The following is a 20,230-nucleotide window of genomic DNA, read 5'->3' on the forward strand; positions in this document are numbered from 1 at the left end:
AACAAGGGCAATAAAGCTGGGGAGGAGTTTGGAGCACAAGCCCTGTGAGGAGAGGCTGAGGGAGCTGGGGTTGCTTATCCTGGAGAAGAGGAGGCTCAGGGGAGACCTTATTGTGCTCTACAACTACCTGAAGGGAGGTTGTAGCCAGGTGGAGGTTGGTCTCTTCTCCCAGGCAACCAGCACCAGAACAAGAAGACACAGTCTCAAGCTGCCCCAGGGGCAGCTGGATGTTAGGAAGAAGTTCTCCACAGAAGGAGTGATTTGCCATTGGAGTGTGCTGCCCAGGGAGGTGGTGGAGTCACCATCACTGGACTTGTTTAAGAAGAGACTGAATGAGGCACTTGGTGCCATGGTTTAGTTAATTAGATGGTGTTGGGTGACAGGTTGGACTCTGTGATCTCGAAGGTCTTTTCCAACCTGGTTAATCCTATTCTATTCTACCTCAACATCTAATAAATGAATAGCAAGATTATTAGAAAGTCACCTGGTCTTATTAAAAGTCACAGACTCTCTGTTGTTCTTTTTTCTTCACTTTCACATTTTTGTGCTGTTGTTGTGAAACGTATTTGGACTATGATTCCATGACTGTGACAAGCATGGTAAGTGTTCCAACACACTTCATCTAATACTAGGACACATGATACCACCTTTAGGCCATGAAATAAAGGTCCAACTAAACAAACAAAAATATAAAGTTGTCAAAAATTTTGGGAAAAAAATATTTTAAAATTCCATTCTGTAGCTAATAAAAAGGAAATAGGGGCTATAGGTAAAATTAAAACATTATTGATATTACAGACATTTAGCTCCCCCCCACCCATGTCTTCAATAGATTCAAAGTGAAAATTATTTGCCACAGCATTTTAGAGACAACATTTCTGTTTCCAAAATGGCACATAATGGTTAATATCTTGCTACTGTACAATGACAGCATCATTTAAACACCAAAGCATTTATTCTAATAAAAAATTAATGTAGGAGATTACATGAAATCAGATAAGAATTTTTTAGATTCACAAAGGCACAGCTGAAATAGGATGGAATGGAGTGGAGTGGAGTGGAGTAGAGGTAGAGTAGAACAGACCAGGTTAGAAAAGACCTTTGAGGTCATCAAGTCTAACCTATCATCCAACACTATCTAATCAACTAAACCATGGCACCAAGTGCCCCATCCAGTCTCTTCCTAAACACCTCCAGTGATGGTGACTCCACCACCTCCCTGGGCAGCCCATTCCAATGGCCGGTCTCTCTTTCTGTGAAGAACTTCGATCTAGAATGTGTCTCCCACCTTCCCTATGCTCAAGCACAGCCATAAATTGCTCCTGCTTCTACCAAAAAAATTTGCCTTTTGTGTATGGAAAAGTACACTGCTGAATGCAGGGCTGGCACTGGAAACCAGAAACCTTCCTATCTATGAAGTGCTGCAAATTATACATGTAAGGTTTGAAAAGCTATTTGTGTATGGCCACTTCTAACATTCGCTATTTACAAAGACAAACCAACTAGAGTAAATGAATTCTACCCAGATTCTTTGCACTAAGCGCTGGAGCACTACAGGTGCATTTGTAAAGCCAAAGGGCATAGCACTAAAATAGCATAATCCCTTGTGACATAAAAAAGCAGTGTCTGATTTGCTTCTATCATCCAAAGACATTTGCTTGTAGCCGTGCGCTACCTAAATCTAAGGTGTTAATGTACTAGCCTGACTTCAGAAATCTCAGGAGCTGCTCACCCCGGGCAAAAGATATGCATCTTTGAGGGGGGGGGGAGGAGGAGGAGGGCTACTATGTAATATAACACATGAAAGCTCCATTTCTTCTAGGAATAAAGCAGCATCTTATACAACATTTATGTGAGCAGATTTCACCACCACCACCACCCTGTTTTAGGCTAATTGGTTTTGTATTTCATTTGTAAGAAAAATAATCATGTTGCTCTTCTCTCAACCACCCCCCAACATCTGAAAAAAGAGCACCCTGCCAAAACAAAAAATCCCACATTCCCTCAAAGCCTGTGCTGCACAGGACCATATCTCTCTGTTCAGATTCATTTTAAAGAAATATCATTTTATGTTACTAGCCTAAGGCCAAATTCAACATATTCTACTCATATTAACTTCAATAGGGATGCATGAATAAATAGCATTCAGCGAGACTCCTTGCACTGTGAAGTGCTACTCACTGTGCAGACAGCCACATCTGGGCCTTTGTGACAGTGTCTTTCTTGCCTAGCCAGAAGGCATCCTGGGTTTGGAAAGGTTCTGATTCCAGCCAATATTCTGCTTCTACAGGAAAAGTTTTCCTACTTATGTGCATGAAGAGCAACTGAAGAAGCTGGGGCTGTTTAGTTTGAAAAAGAGAAGGCTCAGGGGAGACCACATCACTCTCTACATCCTGAAAGGATGTTGTAGAGGCTGGTGCTGGTCTCTTCTCCCAGGTAATTAGTGATAGAACAAGAGGGAATGGCCTCAAGCTACAACTGGGTAGGTTTAGACACGATATTAGGAAAAAAATGTTCAGAGAAAGAGTGGTCAGGTATTGGAATGTGCTGCCCAGGAAGGTGGTGCAGTCACCAACCCTGGATACATTTAAAGGTGGTTTGGATGCTGTGCTTGGGGATATGGTTTAGGGGGTGAACTTTAGAGTTGTTGGCTGGTCTTGGTGATCCCAAAGGTCCAACCTGAATGTTTCTGTGATTTTACAGAGTATCTGTGTCTTTCTCCTACTCTCACTCCATTATTTCCCTTTCCCAGATTGCATCTGGAAGACTGCTCACTAGGTCGTTAAGCTTCGTGTATACACATATCCTTTGTACATTTAGGAGTGCACTGGATGGTCCATAACCATTGCTACATCAAATAGGGTATGTTTTAACATTACATTTTCAATCAGAAGTGCTAGAGTTATAAGCCCAGAAAACAGATCTGTAAACACTGACAGAGCTGATGCATCGAAGGTAGAAACTCAGGCTACATGCTTACAAAGGTCAGGCATATCCCACAAGGTTTTGGCCTGAAACCTTCCTCCCCACTGGTGAGAGCTTCCTCATAGGGATGTCATATATAAGTGACATGGTAATTCTTACAAGTTAGAAACAGCTACAGCTACACAACTTGGAGATCACTATCAACATGTTGTAGAGTAGAATTGAGCACAAAGCTAGTTAGAACATCTTCAGAGGTAAGAAATGCTATGCATAGATTAAGTGGCTCCTGATGAGACTGGAAGCTTCCAGCTCAGGCACTGAAAGGAAGTCAAGTTTAGAGCAGACATACACAAATAATATGGAGACGGGACCAAGACCCTGCCCCAGCAAAGAGAATCCATATGCAACTCCTCCACACTTCCTCCTGACACGACTGTGCTGGCTTCACGCTGCAGAATTCAACCTCAGTATGTGGAAACAAGAAGAAAATAAGCTCTGATTCGAAATTTAAATGCTACAGCTCAATGACCTGCCCCTGAGAAATGCTGACCACTTGGATTTTGCTGCAGTCAGTTCTGTTTTTTCAGTACTACATATACCTAAAGCCCTCTGCAGACCTAGACCCTGCCTTTGGGATTTAAGTCAAATATTTTCATCAGCTCAGGCATTCTGCAAGTTTCCATGCAGGGGCAAAGTATAAATTGAAGTGTCATTTTGCTTATTAAAAATAATAGCACTCAAAATTCATACCATATCAAACACAGTGAAGCTGATAATTCTGTGACTGAAGATTGAGCATGGCTTCTTCATAATGGAAACACAATTCCATAAAATTGTAAGTCTGGGTTTAGGGCACCTGACATCAGATTTAAAAAGGTGATAGAAGCACATGACATGAACCACTAAGTTTCCATGAAATTGTTTTTCTTCATCAGAGCTCTTCTGGTAATGTTCTTTCAGAAGGCTTTGTTTGATGGATATCACATCTTCACATTGCTCTGGAACTGACCTCGCTCAGTCAGCTCAGACATTTAGTCAGTACCTTCCTGCTCCCAGTACTCAATAACATGTGCCTGGTGTGCCATGCAATGCTGATCCAGGCCTCTAAGTTTTCTGTTTCCCTTGCACACCCACCACAGTTAGCCTTTTGTTTTTCTGCTGCTGAAGCATTCCATCAACCCCAAACCTGTTGACTCAGATCATATCCTTGTGTGGTCTGCTGCTGAGCAGACAGAATTAGATCCCCATAGCAGTCAGCCATGACTGCAAGAGCATCCTTGCAAATGCCAGCAACCCAGGCTGGATGGCATTCATGCAAGACCCTACTACCAAGCAATGTGAGGACCAATTTCATCTATGTAGCACTGCCTTCAGAAAGCCAGCATCACAGCATGAGAATTTGAAGCTATGGCACCTGACGCTCAGCGCCACAGGCAGGCCTCCCTGAAGGCTCGGGAGAGAAACATACTCAAGGGCTGCTAGAGTATCCACTTTCAGTACTACAAGGTAACTAGTGCAATGAGAGATTGAAGTGCATTTAGTGCTACCATTTACTTAAGAAGCCAGGAATAAGGAGCATACTGCTGAAAGACAGCTGGGCACACAAGGAGGGAGAGAAGGAATGAAAATGCAGCAGCTACAGCAAGTAGGACTCTAAATCCCAGAAGAACCTAAAGAAAGTAGAATCATAGAATTGTTAAGGTTGGAAGGGATCTCAAGGATCACTTAGTTCCAACATCCTTGCCATGGGCACCTCACACTAGATCACGTTGCTCAGAGCTACATCCAGGGCTGAGGCTTCCACCACCTCCCTGGGCAACCTGTTCCAGCATCTCACCACCCTCATGGGGAAGAACTTCTTCCTAACATCCAATATGAATCTACCCATTTCTATTTGTTCCATTCCCCCCAGTCCTATCATTACCTGACACCCTAAAAAGTCTCTCCCCAGCTTTCTTGTAGGCCCCCTTCAGATACTGGAAGGACACAATGAGGTCTCCTCAGAGCCTTCTCTTCTCCAGACTGAACAGCCCCAACTCTCTCAGTCTGTCTCCATAGGAGAGGAGCTCCAGCCCACTAATCATCCTCATGGCCCTTCTCTGGACATGTTCCAGCACTTCCAGATCTTTCCTGTAATAGGGGCTCCAGAGCTGGACACAGTACTCCAGGTGGGGTCTCACCAGAGCAGAGTAGAGGGGGAGAATCACCTCCCTTGACCTGCTTGCCACACTTCTCTTGATGCAGCCCAGGATGTGATTTGCTTTCTGGGCTGCAAGGGTGCACTGGTGGCTCATGTTGAGCTTCTCATTCACCAGCACCCCCAAATCCTTTTTTTTAGGGCTGCTCTCAAGCCAGTCACTGCCCAGCCTATATCAGTGTTTGGGATTGCCCTGACCCTGATGCAGGACCTTGCTCTTGGTCTTGTTGAACCTCATGAGGGAAAGACAAATAGTACACTTACAAGCTGGCACTTCAGGAGACCAGAATTCAGCTTGCCCAGGGATCTTCTTGGTAGAATCTCATGGGAGACCACTGTGAAAAGTGAAGGGAAAGTCTGTGAGAGCTGGCTCACCTTCAAGCTGGTTGATCTTCTCAAAGCACAAGGCAGTCCATTCCTGCATGCAGTAAGTCAAGCAAACATGGGGAAGGCCAGCATGGAAGAGCTGACTTCAAATACAAGAAAATACGTGAAAAGTATAAGGAGGAGTGGGCTTAGTCTCTTAAGCTCAACTTCCATCTCCAGTTATGTCAGATGCTTTGAAGTCTTCCAAAGCTCTGCAATCACTGCAATACAAACAGTGATCTTCTTTCCCCCAAGAAGAACTCTTCTGCAGATGCTAATAAACTTAAGCAAGGTACAATTTTGCCTCCAGCTGATGACTGTTTATACCTCTTCAGCCCACCAAAGTTCTTACTTGAAAATTCTCTGTTTTGCCTGGAGTTTAGTGGAGTTTCTGGCCTTGATTGCAATGCCAAGTTTGATAACAACAGATTACAGCATCATAGAATTTCAGGGGCTGAAAGGGACATTGAAAGATCATCTAGTCCAACCTCCCTGCCAGAGCAGGATCACCTACACCAGATTACATAGGAATGCATCCATGTGAGTTTTGAATATCCCCAGAGAGGGAAACTCCACAATCCCCCTGGGTAGCCTGTTCCAGTGGTCTGTCACCCTCACAGTGAAAAAATATTTCCTTATATTTATGTGAAACTTCCCATACCTCAACTTCCACCCATTGCCCCTTGTCCTGTCATTGGCCTGGCTCCATCCTCTCAGGGCTCACCCTTTACATATTTATAAATGTTGATGAGGTCACCTCTCAGACTCCTCTAAGCTAAAGAACCCTCAGCTCCCTCAGTCTCTCCTCCTACAGAAGATGTTCCATTCCTTTAATCATCCTCTCACCTCATCTTTGGAGCAACATCTCTCCTGACTGCCTGATCTGCCCTGACCTTCTCCAGAGCACACACCAGAAATGCAGCACAGATATAACTCTCACCAGGATTTGTGGAATATTTCTATACACCTATAGCGACAGCTCCCTATAAACCTATCCAGACCCAGCCACTTCCTGAATCAACAGTTTTGCAGCACCAGGTCAAACAAAGGATCATGATTGGGTTTTTTTGTGGGGTTTGGTTTTGTTTTGTTTTTAAGACTGAAGAATGACAGCCCCCTGATCCTGAGTGCACTCAGCATCGTTTTGAAACGAGACAAAACTTTCTGCAGGTTCCTTAATCTGGCTACATGACCATTACACAATTCTGTACTCATCTCTCTCTCTTCAGCTGACCAAGAGTTTCCAAATGTCCTGCAAGGTGATAGAGAACAAACATGATGTATCCTGTGCAGCACATTATATACTGTGTCTCGTTCAGCCACTCCATAACAACTACCTTCTAGTTTCTTAAATTACTCCTCACAGAACAACCTGCTACTCACACACTGAATTGTAGCTTCCTCCCTCTGACAAAAGAGGCATTTTCTTGCAGGCAAGGTATGTTTCACCAGTCAATTCATTTTTCATTACATTTGTCCTACCTATAGATACAAAGGTCTCAGAAAACAGAAATTATAAGAAGAAGAATAAAATATAGGGAAGATCTCCCTAAAATGATGAGAATATCTGCATCAAAGAAAATTTCTCACTACTCACAGAGCTAGCTAGAGGGTTAGAAAAATGGAGTTTAAGTAATAATCTCTTAATATCATAAACCAATTTCAGTGGTTTTCACTTCTGCACACTTCTTTGAAATCTATTACTGCATAATTTAGCTCAAAACTTGTTTTCCTCCATGTAGCACTGTCAGCTTATCTATTTACTTCAGTTTTACCTTTTTTTCTTTCTTGTTTATTTTTTTCTCAGTGTATAGAGTGCTGTCTCTGCAGTTGGGCATGCACTGCTTGCAATCTAATTTTGCAAACGCTAGTAAGTTTGGTACATAACTCTAGGAGGCCCCAGACTGATTTTTATTTCACCTTGAATATTTACTTCCTATTTGGAGGAGGCAGCAGGTTCCAGGTCCTTTAAAATCAGATCATCTCCCCTCCCACGGCTTCACCCTTCCTCTTCAATAAAGATACAACATAACTCTTCAGAGGCTTTGCCCTGGCTGTTAACCTCTGTAGCTGTTATAATAGAGGATATTGAGGATATTGAAAGCTTTAGCTGTTAGACAACAGAGAGACTTAATCCACTTAGTCTCCATCAGGATTTTTTTAGGTGTGGTTATGGCCAATCTTTAAGTCTTTTTACGGTGTTTTCATTCTATACTTCAGTGACCTTGAAACATTATGGGCGGCCATTAGCTCTTCTTAGCACAACCGTACTAATACCAGGGTGGGGAATGATGCCGATCAAATGCCATTGAAGTGAATAGGGTGGAGGAACACAGTTTCCCTTGTTTGCTGCTGCTTTAGTTCTCCCTGCGTCTCTTGGTTTGGAGAACACCTCACCAAAAAGAAAAGGGACCTGTGGGTTTTGGTTTGTTGCTTGTGGGTGTTTTGGGGTGGGTTTTGTTTGTTTGTTGTTTTACAGTTTTTTGCTTGGTGGCTGTTGTTGGTTTTCCATGGGGGAAGGGTGGGGTTTTGTTGTTGTCTGTTTGGTTCGGTGGTGTTTTTGTTGTTTGTGGGTTTTGTTGTTGTTGGTTGTGGGTTTTGTTGTGGTGCTGGTTGGTTTTTTTCCTGCTGGGTTTTGTTATTGTGGTGGCTGGTTGTTGGTTTGGGTTTTTTAAATTTCCAATTCCTGAGTAGGTTGAGAAAATACTAGAAGGGCACTGCCTCTAATCTTGTATTCTTCATACTTTCCTGCAGAGTCTCAGTACAGAGGAAAGATGGGCAACTACCATAGCCACTTATCAAAAACACCCACAATCCAGTCTAGCAGAAATCAGTCATCCCTGCACAGGTCAGGGCAATCCCATCAATGGTTGTGGGGTTGGTTGTTTGGGTTTTTGTTTTAACTCTCACATGACATACTTATTTCTTTTCTTGTTGTTTATAGTGTACTAGGACTAAACACACCCTTTGTTCTTCTAGAAAACCTCTCCAAGCATGAAATGGAAAGCATTCTGCCACAGAGCATTCCTCCTTGCAGCTGCTGCTGCCTTACAACTCCTAACACTTAAGGCCATTTACAGGGGGAATGTCAGAAACAAGAACTAAACCCACATCATAATCACAATTGTTGGAAGCAGAAACAACAGTGAGGCTATTGCACACATTCTGTTATGTTACATAATGATTAAGCTTTTTGTAGCAAAGCTAAAACAGGACCTTGTGTTTTCTACTGGCTTTCTCTTCCCATGGCTGACATCAGGAAAGCACTACACCTGACCACAGGTGGGGGGGGGGGGCTGAGAAGTAAACCATGGAGCATGACCACATGTGCTGTAAACCTGAGCTTCACTGTACTCCCACAGCTACCTAAATGCTGTAATTTTACCACTCTGGCATCTACCTGATCAGAAACTCCACTCACCATTTTCTAGATAGAGCATTTAAACAAGCTGCTTAACTGCTTTGGAAGACCAATACCTAAACTGGACATGACCTTGGGTACTGACTCCACCACCCAGGTATGACCTGTCAGGTGCTGTTATCATGGGAAAAGAGAATTTTGAATTTTGTTAACATCACAGGTATTGCTGCTTAAACAGATGAATGCAGTCACCAGCAACCCTGGCAGAAATATTGAGGTTTTCTATTATTTCTGATCAGTGCCAGCACAAGCATTTCTGCTGCTGCACAGTGAACCGAATTAGAGAACTGATCCAACTGAAGAATAACCCAATTCTTGCTGCCAATCCACTACTCTTACTCACTGGCACACCCTGGCAGCAAGTATTTCCAGAGATTTATTATGTACATATAATTTAAGCAGATGAAGTAGAGAAATACATTGCACATCTGAAACAGTGATTTACTATGCAGCCTGATCTGATATGCAAATTATTGCTGGCACAAACTTTAGGAATATTACTCATTCTGTGAGTAAAACCAAAACCATTCAAGTATCATAAATTTTGCTCTAATTTTTTCTTCTGGATCAAAGATACTTCCATCCAAAACAAGAGATTCACCTAATCTTTCCTCTCAAGAAGTTGCAATTAAAAGGCAGCAGAGCAGAATCCTGCTTTTACTGAAACAAGTAACAGAAGAGCCAGGTCAATAATACTCTTGAGACAAAACCCACAGAGCTACTGGAAAATAAGCTACTTGATGTATCAGTGGATACTAGGGCTGCACAGATGAGGCTTTGCTTGTCCTGTCTGGAGGAAGAGATAGGATAAAATTTACAGGATATTGTGACCAGCTCCTGAAGTCTTCTTTGTGTTGACATGTCCTCTGAAGAGTTTAAGAGCTCTTTTTGCTCAGATTACGTGTGTTAGGGGCAGAAATAGTGTGTTCTTACATTCTTACTCAGTATAGAAAGTAAGTAGAGAGAACTAATAATATTTCTGCTGTTGAGAATACATCACTGAGAGCAAGCAAGTGCTAATGTCTTACAAACCAGTTATTTTCCAGAAAAAAAACAAACTACTTCCCTCCCCACCCCAAGGAAATTTACAATGATGCCAAACAATTTACAAACACTGTATTGCTTTATGGACAAGTGGGATTGTAACTGCTTGATAAAAGTTTAGCAATTAGTGCCCTATCTACACTACAAAAGCCTAACCCTGCTGTAAGAAAACCAGGGATCTCAACAGAAATAACTCCTTTGCCCTCAGTATATACTATCACAGTATAGAAGAACCCAAACACCAAGTTCATTCCCAAACCTGCTAAAATTATACTACTTTTCATTACAGTCACTGTAGTAGTGCCTACTTCAACCATAGGAGTCCTTTTGTAAACTGTAAAGCTGCAGTGGGAGAGAATATGGACTTACATTGAGCTCCTGGTGCAGATTTGTTAACTGAGGTCCCACTCCATGTATTCTTCCCTTGTTTACAGACATTATACCCTGCTAAAAGAGAACAGAACATTGTCCTTGGGGCCTTTCTTTCCCATGGAGTACACTCCAGGAAGAAAGAACTCACCTTGCTCTTTGCCTGAGCTTGCTGATAAAAGCCTGGTTACTTTGAAAAAGCTCCTAAAAAAAAAATAAATATTAGAACAGATTAGGCACTCAAAAGGAGCCTGACTTGAAACAGTGGCAGGATGAAGACAGAATGCTTTTCAGGCTTTAAGCATCATCATGTGAAGCTGGGTATATATAGCTTGAACACATTTTAGTGATACAAGCTAAAAGCTGGCATGAATTAGCAGAATGCACCTGTTTGATGCTTTCTCCAAAAGAAAGAACTGATTAAAAGTAGCCAGCCTGGTTTTAGTACTGCCACAGGAACCACAACATCTGGCCATCTTTTGAGGTACAATAGTCAAGACAGGTTGGTCCCTGTATAGCAGTAGCTAACCTATTTCTTTCATTATTGAAGAGGACTACTACTACAGGCACAGAAACAAATTGCCCAATGCTGCTTCACTACTGAAAGGCAGCATGAGACCATGATAATGAGGACAAGAACCAGCTGCTGGAAGGTTACAAAGTAACCTCTTTAGTAATAAGTATTATCAGCAAGAAATCAGTTATCTGCTGTGGTATGCAACAGACAGAAGATTACACTTTGCTCACAAATCTAGGACTGAGCTGATGGTCAAAGCCCAGGTGGTAGAGCAAGTCTTCCTCCAGACACACAGGCCTCCTGCAACCTGATTAACACCACTCACAGGTGGAAACCCTCTGCAAGCAGGTAATTACCCCTATGAGTAAAGTTAGACCTTTACGCTTCATTATCGACAGGGTCAAGGCTGTAGATTTATCTCCTTCCCACCAAGAGCTCCCGCGAATGCAGTCCTCCAGGCAGGTGAATGACCCAGCACTTCATCACTTCATTCTCCTTTACTTTCTCTTTCTCCCTTACCTTTTTTTTTTTTTTTTTTTTTTTTCCCCCCTAACTCCGAAATGAAAATGGGAGAGAGGGCAGCAGGGTGGAGGAAAGCCTACAGAGGATTCCCCCTACTCAGATTAGGATTTAATTGTATTCCTAGAGAGTCCCTTCTGGCTGCGCTCACTCTTTCAGATGAATGTTTCATCAATATGATTAGGATCACATCCCTCAGTCTCGTCTATTTATACAATTGGTTGTGACAGCTCAGAGTATAGTACTCCCTAAAGGAAATACTAGATACCACCCTATCATTTTATTCAAATCATATTTTGCACTCTACGCTTGCAGCCTAATGTCATTCTCCTCTGGATTACATATTTGCGACATCCAGCCAGCGCCAAAATCCTTCCAATAAGGATTAGGTTAATATTTACATTAGCCATGCTCATAGTATTATGAGCAGGGCTAAGGGGAAGAGTGGGCTACAGGTACCTCGGGGGGTTGGGGAATTTGGTTTGTACGTACAAACAAACAGCAACAAAAAAAGACAAACCGTGACAAAATAGTATTAATAGCACCAAAGGTGAACGGGCACGGGGGAAGTGCCGGCAATGGGCCCCCCCGCCTCCATTTTCTCGCCGGGGTCGTCATCACCCCACAGCCGGTAGTGCCGGAGGAATGGGGCACGTCTGATGCGTAACGGTACCGCAGAAGACAACGGGGGCCTATTCCTGTCTCGGCCGCTACCAAGCTGTCCCGTTCGGCCTCAAAGGGAGGATGACGACGACTGAGAAAGGTTGAAAAAATAACCACTCCCGCGATCCCCCTCTCCCTCCCCTCTCCCCTTCCCCCACAGCGTTAAGTCCACGCTCCCCTCAGAGAGAAGGATGTGGGAACAAGCAAGTAGGTGGTGAAAAGGCGGTGTTGAGGAAGGTGGAGAAGAAACTCAGAGCGAAAGTAAAACCCCATCGCATTACTCGAAGAGAAAACACAAGGAAAAAAATCCTGCTCCTTCCTCCCCAGAGCAAGGAGTAAGAAGCCCCTTTTCCCCGAGGGATTCAGAAAGACGCTGTCAGAGGGTTTGTGGTCATTTCGTTTTATCGCTCGGGTGCGAGGCACCGGGGATACAATTTGGGGCGAACAGCATGAAACAAAGTTTCGTTAGAAAAAATAATAAATAAATACATCAGACGGTTGCCCCCGACGTGCCGCTGCAAATAGCATAGGCTAGAGAGGCGATAACCTGGCGGATCTGCTGTAACGAAAAGGAAAAGGTAAATAAAACCCTATACAAAGCCAAGACTCTTTAGTGAGAAATGGTCCTAGTCCCTCTGACGAGCCCGTCTCTGCTGCCTCCATTGCCCCGCCAGGCTCCCGTGCTACGCGCGACGGGCACCGAACAGCTCCCTCGGATCAGTAAGGAAATAAGCCCCAGAACTGCTAATTCACGGGCAACGGCCTCAGATGGTTACACGGTGCAGCCCCGTTTCTCGGGGCCCAGGGGTCGGACGGGGCTCTGGGGGCACGGCGCGCAGCTCCCGGAGCCAGTGACGCCTTTGCCCGCACGGAGCGGAGCAGAAGCGGGATGGCTCCAGCCAGCAGCCGGAGTCTGGATTTTCCTTCCCTGAGAGCTAAGGTTTGCAGCTTCGCCAGACGAGCTTGCAGCTCACCTCTCGCTGCACACTACCGCAACGGCATATTTTTATTTTTTCCTTTAGCCCTTGCCTGCTGCCATTCCTGACCAGCAGCCGCACAGTTTTCATGCGAGAGCCGCCGAAATCGCGGGGACGAGGCCGACGGCTGCATTCCTCTTTTGCAGCGTTTTGTGCCCGCCAGCTGCAAGGCGGAGGTGCTGCGTTTCCCGGCACACGCCCGGATTGCCGGCGGTGCGGAGGAAGGGGCCATCAGCCGCGGGGTCGCCCCCTCCCTCCACACCCGCGATAAAAAAGCCCGCCGAGGCGAGGCGGGGCCCTTTCCCGGGAGCCTGCTGTTTGTCTGAGTAAATCACATTACGAAGTGCAAGGGTACTTAACTTTATCTTCTGTTAATATAAACAAATAAGAAGAATTCAGTTCCTTGATCTTTATTTAAATATAGAATTGTTTATCGGTGTCATCCTATGAAGATTAATTAGATACCTTTATTCACAATTTGGCGTCTGACACCCCATTTTAGGAATACATTAAATCACAAGGTGTTAATTGGGGCCAGTCAGGCACTTATGTTTCTATTAAACAGCGCGAGGACTTTTCACAAGTATTAAGGGTTTTGCGTTGTTTCTTCGTGGTTTTTTTTTTTTTTAATTATTATTTTTAACTTTTCGAGTTTTAATTTTTGCTGGTGGTGCTTGACTTACGTTTTGCTTGTTGTTTTGTTTTGCTTGTTTGTTCGGTTTGGTTTTTAACCGCCCCGTGCAAAATTGCACAGCTTTTAATAACGCAGGGCAGCGGAACCGAAGAGCTCCAAAGGTGCTCTGTTATCGATCAGTGTTTGCAGTCCGGGAAGAGCGGGCGAGCAACGGCCGGTATGGCATCGGCACGCTGACTGGGCTGCCTGCCTTTCCAGGGCGCTTTTCCGGGAGGGGGTATTCTCCACTTAAAACAAACAAACAAACAAAACACCAACCAACCAACGCAAGCAACGGGAAAAGAATATCTATTCCGTACCTGGTAGCTTAGAAATTACTGCTACTCCGCTTGGGAGGGGACGTGGCTTCCTGCGCAGGAGGAGAGCTGCTGGGACGCCGATTTTTTTTCGCTTGCCAAGGCGCAGAGCCAGAGTCTCGCACCGAGAAATGAATTGATCGAAATCTTCTCGGAGATCTGCTGCTGACTGCCCCAAAGTGGAGGTGGCCCCTCAAGGCCCCTGCCGGTGCTTCCCGGTCGCGTTACCTCCTCCAGGGAAGGCCCCGTCCTGAGCCCCTGGCTGATTTTGTTTGCAGCTGGGCATCGCTAACAGTTTAATCCCATTAGTGCCTGCATATCCTCAGGAAAGGTTCTGCTGCCACCGCATCTAGGATTCAGCCGCTCTGCCAGGCAGCTCTTCCTCCCCAGATAAGTGGGCAGGGGAATTTCTTAACCCTGTTTCTGGAAACGGAAGGGGCAAGCAGAGGGCGGCAGGGGCAGCCCCACCACTTCTGGGGTGGGCGAGCCGAGTTCACAAATCACTCCCTGAGATGAGGGATGAGCTCACACCTTGCCTCCCGTGGATTGGGGGAGTTACACAGAAAGAAATATGATCTCTTTTTTTTGGTCAAGAAGCCGGGGGGTCAGAGGTTGGGGGAAATGGTAGCAATGCATGAGAAGAGAAACAAAAACAAAAGAAAAGAAAAAAAAAAATCACCTAAACGAAACAACCACCCCCACCAAAAGCCAGACAACTCTTCCACACAAAGAGCAGTGTCCAAACAAACACGGTGCAAAGGATAAAGCAGCAAGGAGAAACTTACCAGAGCTGGCTAGATATAGAGACAATGCAGCCTCCAGGTATTGTGCTCACTCCTCCCCCTCCCCCACCAGCTGGGACACCCAATAAAGTCTAAGAAGAGGCAGAGAACCACTCTCACTCCTACCCCTGGCACCACCACATTTATTAAAAATTACTATGTACATAGAAAAGGAAAACAGAGCCAAGTTTTGGTGGGAGAGGATTGTGTGCCAGTGCTCTAGGGTCAATCAATTTAAAAGACTGAAGCTATAGGCAAGAAGAGTAGGTTAAGTCACATCACTTCCAGTTCTGTACAGGGCAGCTGAGAAAAAAAAGTCACTTTACATACACAAATACAAATCTTTTCAGGTTTTCCACAATGTTGCATATGCTGAGTTTGATTAACAAAATTAAAGAATTAAAAAAAAAAAAAAGCCTTTTGAACTCCAAAAAGTATCACCAGAGGTCCTTCTGAATGAACAGCTATAGATCGACTATTATACATTAGTCCACAGTAGTCTATAGTGTACCTAGACAAAACCACAACTGTACACTTTGTTTTTGGCCACCTGAATAAAGGTTAGGCTTTTGGGGTGGAGGTGGGTTTTGGTTTTTTTTTTTTTTTGCTTGCTTTCTTGTTTAATTTTTCTTAATGCAAGTTCTAAACTAAGAAAAGTCAAGATTTGGTCACTGTGACCCCACCGTTAAGACCTTCAAGTCAAAAACGTGCCTGGTGAAGAGACCTTATTTTGGCTATCTTCTGCCAAAGAAAGCCTTTTCTGGATGATATCTGACTCAGCCAGCTGTGCTGCAGGCGAAGATTGAAGAAGCCAACTCAATGTAAAGCAAAGCTTTTCTTGTGCAGCTCCCTAAACTCCAGCCCCCTCTTATCAGAGGGGCAGAAAAGGAAGAAAGTTTAGGATAGTATCCCCCTTTCCCCCCCCACATTACCTTGCCCAGAAGTGCATAGATTTGATCAGGCTTCTGAGCCAAGACAAACTGTACACTTTAGTGTCTCCAGTAAATAAACCGCATTGTAAAAATCTAGGCTCCTGCTTACAGCTTCCATGTATGATTTCTTCTAAAAGAGGGTAAGAATTCTAGCAGTTTCCTCTTTCCCTACTTTGCAACCTGCAACAGTAAAAAGCTTTGGTACCTTCTTTAGAATTGCACACAACAATTCAAGGTGGAAGGCAAGAGTCTTTTTGGCAATTGTAATGCAAAAAACCCAAGGCCACCCTGAAAAAAAACACAAAAACAACCAAACCACGATTGGAAAAAGTATGCTTTAAGAACTAGTATAGAATGCATAGTAGCCCATGCCTTTTGAAGTGTCTTTGTTATAGTCCTCAGCATTAATGTCCTCACATTTCATGGTTGGAGAATTTTCATTGCTGGAAGTGCTAGGGGAGAACCGCCTTCTCTTACAAGCACCCGTGTAGACCCCAGAATCATTTGAATCTAGGGATTTTATGGAGGGTGGAGTCTCTATCCAGGATGAGCCAATTTCTTCTTTCACCTTGTCCTTGGAAAGCTGGTCTTCAGAGAAACCTGGAGGACTTGTTCTGGAGGTCCAAGGTAACCCCGTTGTCATTTTTCGCTGGTAAGAGCCCCTGCTGCCCCAGCCTGCCATGGATGGAAATGTTGGGTCAGGGTAGTACCCCAGAGCATGGGATGTCTGAAGAGGGAGGGATTTAATGCCATAAGGGAGCAAGGTGCTAGGAGAGTAATCAGACTCATAGGAGTTCATGTCCAGTTTGTTGGTACTGGGCTGCTGAACAGGTGTTACAAACCACCTCTGAGGGCTGGCCACCTCTTCATTCTGCTGTGGGGAGAGCAAGCCGTTTGTCTGAGGGACGGTTCTCTCACCGTTGTAAAATCTGGCTGGGGGCAGGTTGTTGACAAACTGTTCTTGGAAGAATGGTTGCACACTATATCGGGCGCCAGGGACTATCTGGTGGGATCTAGGAGAATCCGTGGGAGATGGAGTTAATCTGTCATTTTCTGAAGCTGTGTACATGCTACAACATAAAAGAGAAACTGTTTTCTTTACAATTCCAGTATCACAGTAAGACAACACACAAAAAATAAGACCCAACAAAAAACCCAACCCACAATCAGGAAGAAACAGACCCGCAAGAAAGCACAACCAGATGGTTCACTGGTATCCAGTTTAGGAGTTGCTCCTTTTTCCTACACTAGTATAAAGTAATTTTTTAAAGTACCACAGCTGTAAGTATACTGTTGTCTGCCAGGCAGCCCGTTTTAAATGGGGGTACAGCACTTCCCTCCCAGCTGCTTGAGTTTTTTTAAAGGCCATTTGATACTAGAAGGGAGCATTAGGCAGATCTGCTGACAATGAGAAAGTTGCCTGCTTTCCAGTACACTGCTGCCAATCTGTAGGCCAGCTAGGTTCTGCCAGTACTAATTACCTACCAACATTCAGAAGCCTTCTGGAAAGCAGATCAAGACAATAGAGTAACTATTCAAACGTACATTTAATGTCAAAGGAGCATATAAGCAAGCAGGCAGAAATATTACTACTTCTGAATAACTAAAAGAATATCTAACTGAAAACTGTTCCACAAATCTCAGGCTAGAATAAAGTCACCTCCACAGACAACTCTAGAAGAAGAGAGAAGTGTACTTACGAGTCATAGTTATCTCTGAAGCCTTTTGCAAAAGGATTATGGTCGATTTTGAGCTGAGTAATCTAAAAGTGAAAGAAGAATATAGTAAGATGATATGCTGAGCCCACAAGGTAATTTTATTCTTGTTTTATGCATTCATGTAGCAAGCCTTACACAAAACACTTACATCAGTGTTTTGATATGCTGTGACTGCTATGAACTGTGTTTCAGGAAAGATGAATGTTTGAGTCTTTGAGGAATCGTTCAGATCTTCAACACCATCTTCAGTCACTTCCACAATGTGAAGCCGGGGCTGGTACTTGTGCAGAGATTGCAGCACTATCATCTAAAGGGAATCACAGAAAGGACAGGATTTTTAGAGAAACTGCATCTAACATTGAAAGGTGTGTTTTATAGACCGACACTTTTTCTGTAAATTGTAGTCTCTTGATTTGGGAATGGAACAATTTTAACTGTTAAGAGAAGATTCCATTTGTAGCCCTGTTTCACTATTAAGAGAGCTAAAAATCTGTAAAAGCAGATAATTAAGAGCTATCACCTACAATTCCCACTTTCCAAGTAGCTCCAGAAACAGGTATTGGCTAAACCCAAAGAAATTCACACATCTATTTCTGACATTTCTAGTTGTCTGAGATTTGTAGCAAGCTTCTTAACGAGACGGAAATATTTCCAAGGAAAAACAAAGAAAACAAGATCTACGATTCAAGGGAAGGAGTCACAATAACAATCCTCAAGCGGATCGAGGAAATGCTGTAGTGCCGGAAACTACGAGCTCTCCTGGCAGAGCATCAGAAGTCCCTCAAAAGCTTGCCTTCCCCCCTCGTTTACCTGAGCGTTGTTGTTGTTAGCACCTTTATTATTCGTTAGCTTCAGCTTCCCGAAAGAAATTTCCTGCCGCATCCAGTGAGCCCCGGTGTTGGGCGACTCGGGATGAACGTACACCTTATTGCCTAGGAAAGAGAAACCGTTTAGGCGGCCATCAGGGACACCACCCGCTCTGTTCCGTCGCAGGCAGACCGGAGGCAGCGCCTCGGCTCCCCCACAGCCTCACCCACCGCGGAGGGAAAAAGAAAAAGTTGACATATCTCTGCCCGCAGCGGGATGCCGGGGTTGTGAAAGACTCTGCAGGAGGTACTGCAGGCGGAAGCAGGGACCCTTTCTGGGAAGCAAACCCACGGGGAAAAGCAGAGAGGAGAGCCCAGAGAAGCATCACTTACCTTGCATGTTGTTGTCCGCCTTGCCGCAGGTCACCCACTTGCCCCCTTGGAAACGCCAGTGGTTGGGGTCTGCCAACACCACTTCCACGAAGACATTGTAGTGGGCGGTGGGGTTGAGGCCAGTGATGTTAAAGCTCAAAAACGGAAACATTCTCCTGGGGAGGAAGGGGAAAGCACACATGAGGCGGGCAGCGGAAGACGGATCGGACTCTGGCGGTAGCTTAGAGCCGGCCGCAGTATCGTCTGTCCCGCAACCAAGGGGACCAAGGCGGCAAGCCTCAACCGACCCGCGTCCCGTCTCCCACTCCGCCCGCTGCGGTTAAATTGGAAAAGCCGCTTTTCGAGGAACTCGTCCCAGGGCCAGAGCACCTACTCCCCGGGGAGATGGCTATTCTGGCCGGCACCGAGCGGCTCACACCCTGCCCTCAACTACTTCTCTCCATTTCGAATCACCCCCTCCCCACTTACCGGCCTTGCTTGGTGATGATCATCTCCGTCTGATGTCGGTGGAACTTTAGCCAAAGCGGGCGGTTGCAGAGGAAGACCTGCGCCCTCAGCCCTGGGCCGGCGGCTGGCACCCCTAGCGCCCCCAGCCCGCTGCACGAACCCGACGCCGCCGGATACGGGCCGTAGAGGGGTCCTCCGGGTGCTGCCTGCCCGTATTGGTACCCGCTGCTGCCGCCGAACTGCGCCCTGCTACCGGGCGGACAGACGGTGCCCGTGAAGCCGCCTGGCGAGAGCACCGAGCCGTAGGGGTAACGAGGGCCGCCGGGCGCCTGGTAGACCGTGCCATGCTGCGCAGCCGGCGGGTAAGGGAAAAGGGCGCACGGCCCCCCTAGCTCAGTTCCGGGCGGCCCGGGGGACTGCAGGTAGTAGCGCTCAGGACTGAGGCTGTCCATCGAGTAGCGGGCGGCAGCGGCCGGGGGCAGCTCCTCCTCGCCGCAGGGGGTGGCCTTGCGACCGTCCGGCTTGGGAGCGGTGAAGGGCGGCTCACCCGCCTCCGCTTCGCCCAGCATGGTAGGGGCCGCTCCAAACTTCTTGGTCGTTTTGTCCAGGTCGAGTCGCGGAGGCGACCCCGGCCGGGGCTGGGTCTGCCCACGGGAGCCACCACCAGCGACCGCTCCGGTTCCCGACCCGGTTGTCGCTCCAGCCCCGCTGCCGCGCCCGCCGCCCTCCAGTGGATAAAACGGAGCGCCCGGTAGGGTCCCTGCCGTCGCCAGCAGCAAAGGCTCTCCCAGCTGCATCCTCGACGGAGGCAGGAGATGGGGCGGAATTCGCACACGGGCCGCTGCCAACCCAAACCACCGCCGCAAGAATCTGCAGCCGGGCTCCGCCGAGGCAATTTATACCGGCGTGCCGGGCTCCGCGGGCCGCCGGGGAGGGGCTTGCGCTGGGCTGTCTCCTCGTGCCCTCCTCCCCCGCCGGCCCATTGGCTGGGCTGCGTGACACTAATTTAATTAGACAGCTACTAATTGGAACAAGTCACCTGTGACTCTGGTGTGTGTCCCCCCTGCCCAGCCGACTACCGGAGGGACTCGGCCCGCCCCTTGCCCCGCGCCGCTCAGAGTGAGGAGCGCGGCTGCATCACCCCACGGTGGCCTCAGTATGGGG

At 46.1% G+C, this 20,230-nt stretch overlaps 1 protein-coding gene across 1 annotated transcript; it reads right to left on the reverse strand.

Moving 5' to 3' along the window:
• Positions 1-16,039: 16,039 nt before the first annotated feature.
• EOMES (eomesodermin) lies at positions 16,040-19,863 on the reverse strand. The gene is made up of 6 exons (XM_054161372.1): positions 19,088-19,863; positions 18,620-18,774; positions 18,231-18,352; positions 17,569-17,727; positions 17,403-17,464; positions 16,040-16,772 (listed from the first exon to the last, which is right to left on the reverse strand). Exons 1-6 carry the CDS (start codon positions 19,861-19,863, stop codon positions 16,040-16,042), a joined length of 2,007 nt encoding a protein of 668 aa, XP_054017347.1.
• Positions 19,864-20,230: the final 367 nt, after the last annotated feature.

Source organism: Dryobates pubescens, chromosome 4 (genome assembly GCF_014839835.1).
Source record: "Dryobates pubescens isolate bDryPub1 chromosome 4, bDryPub1.pri, whole genome shotgun sequence".
In the NCBI taxonomy this organism is placed as follows: domain Eukaryota; kingdom Metazoa; phylum Chordata; class Aves; order Piciformes; family Picidae; genus Dryobates; species Dryobates pubescens.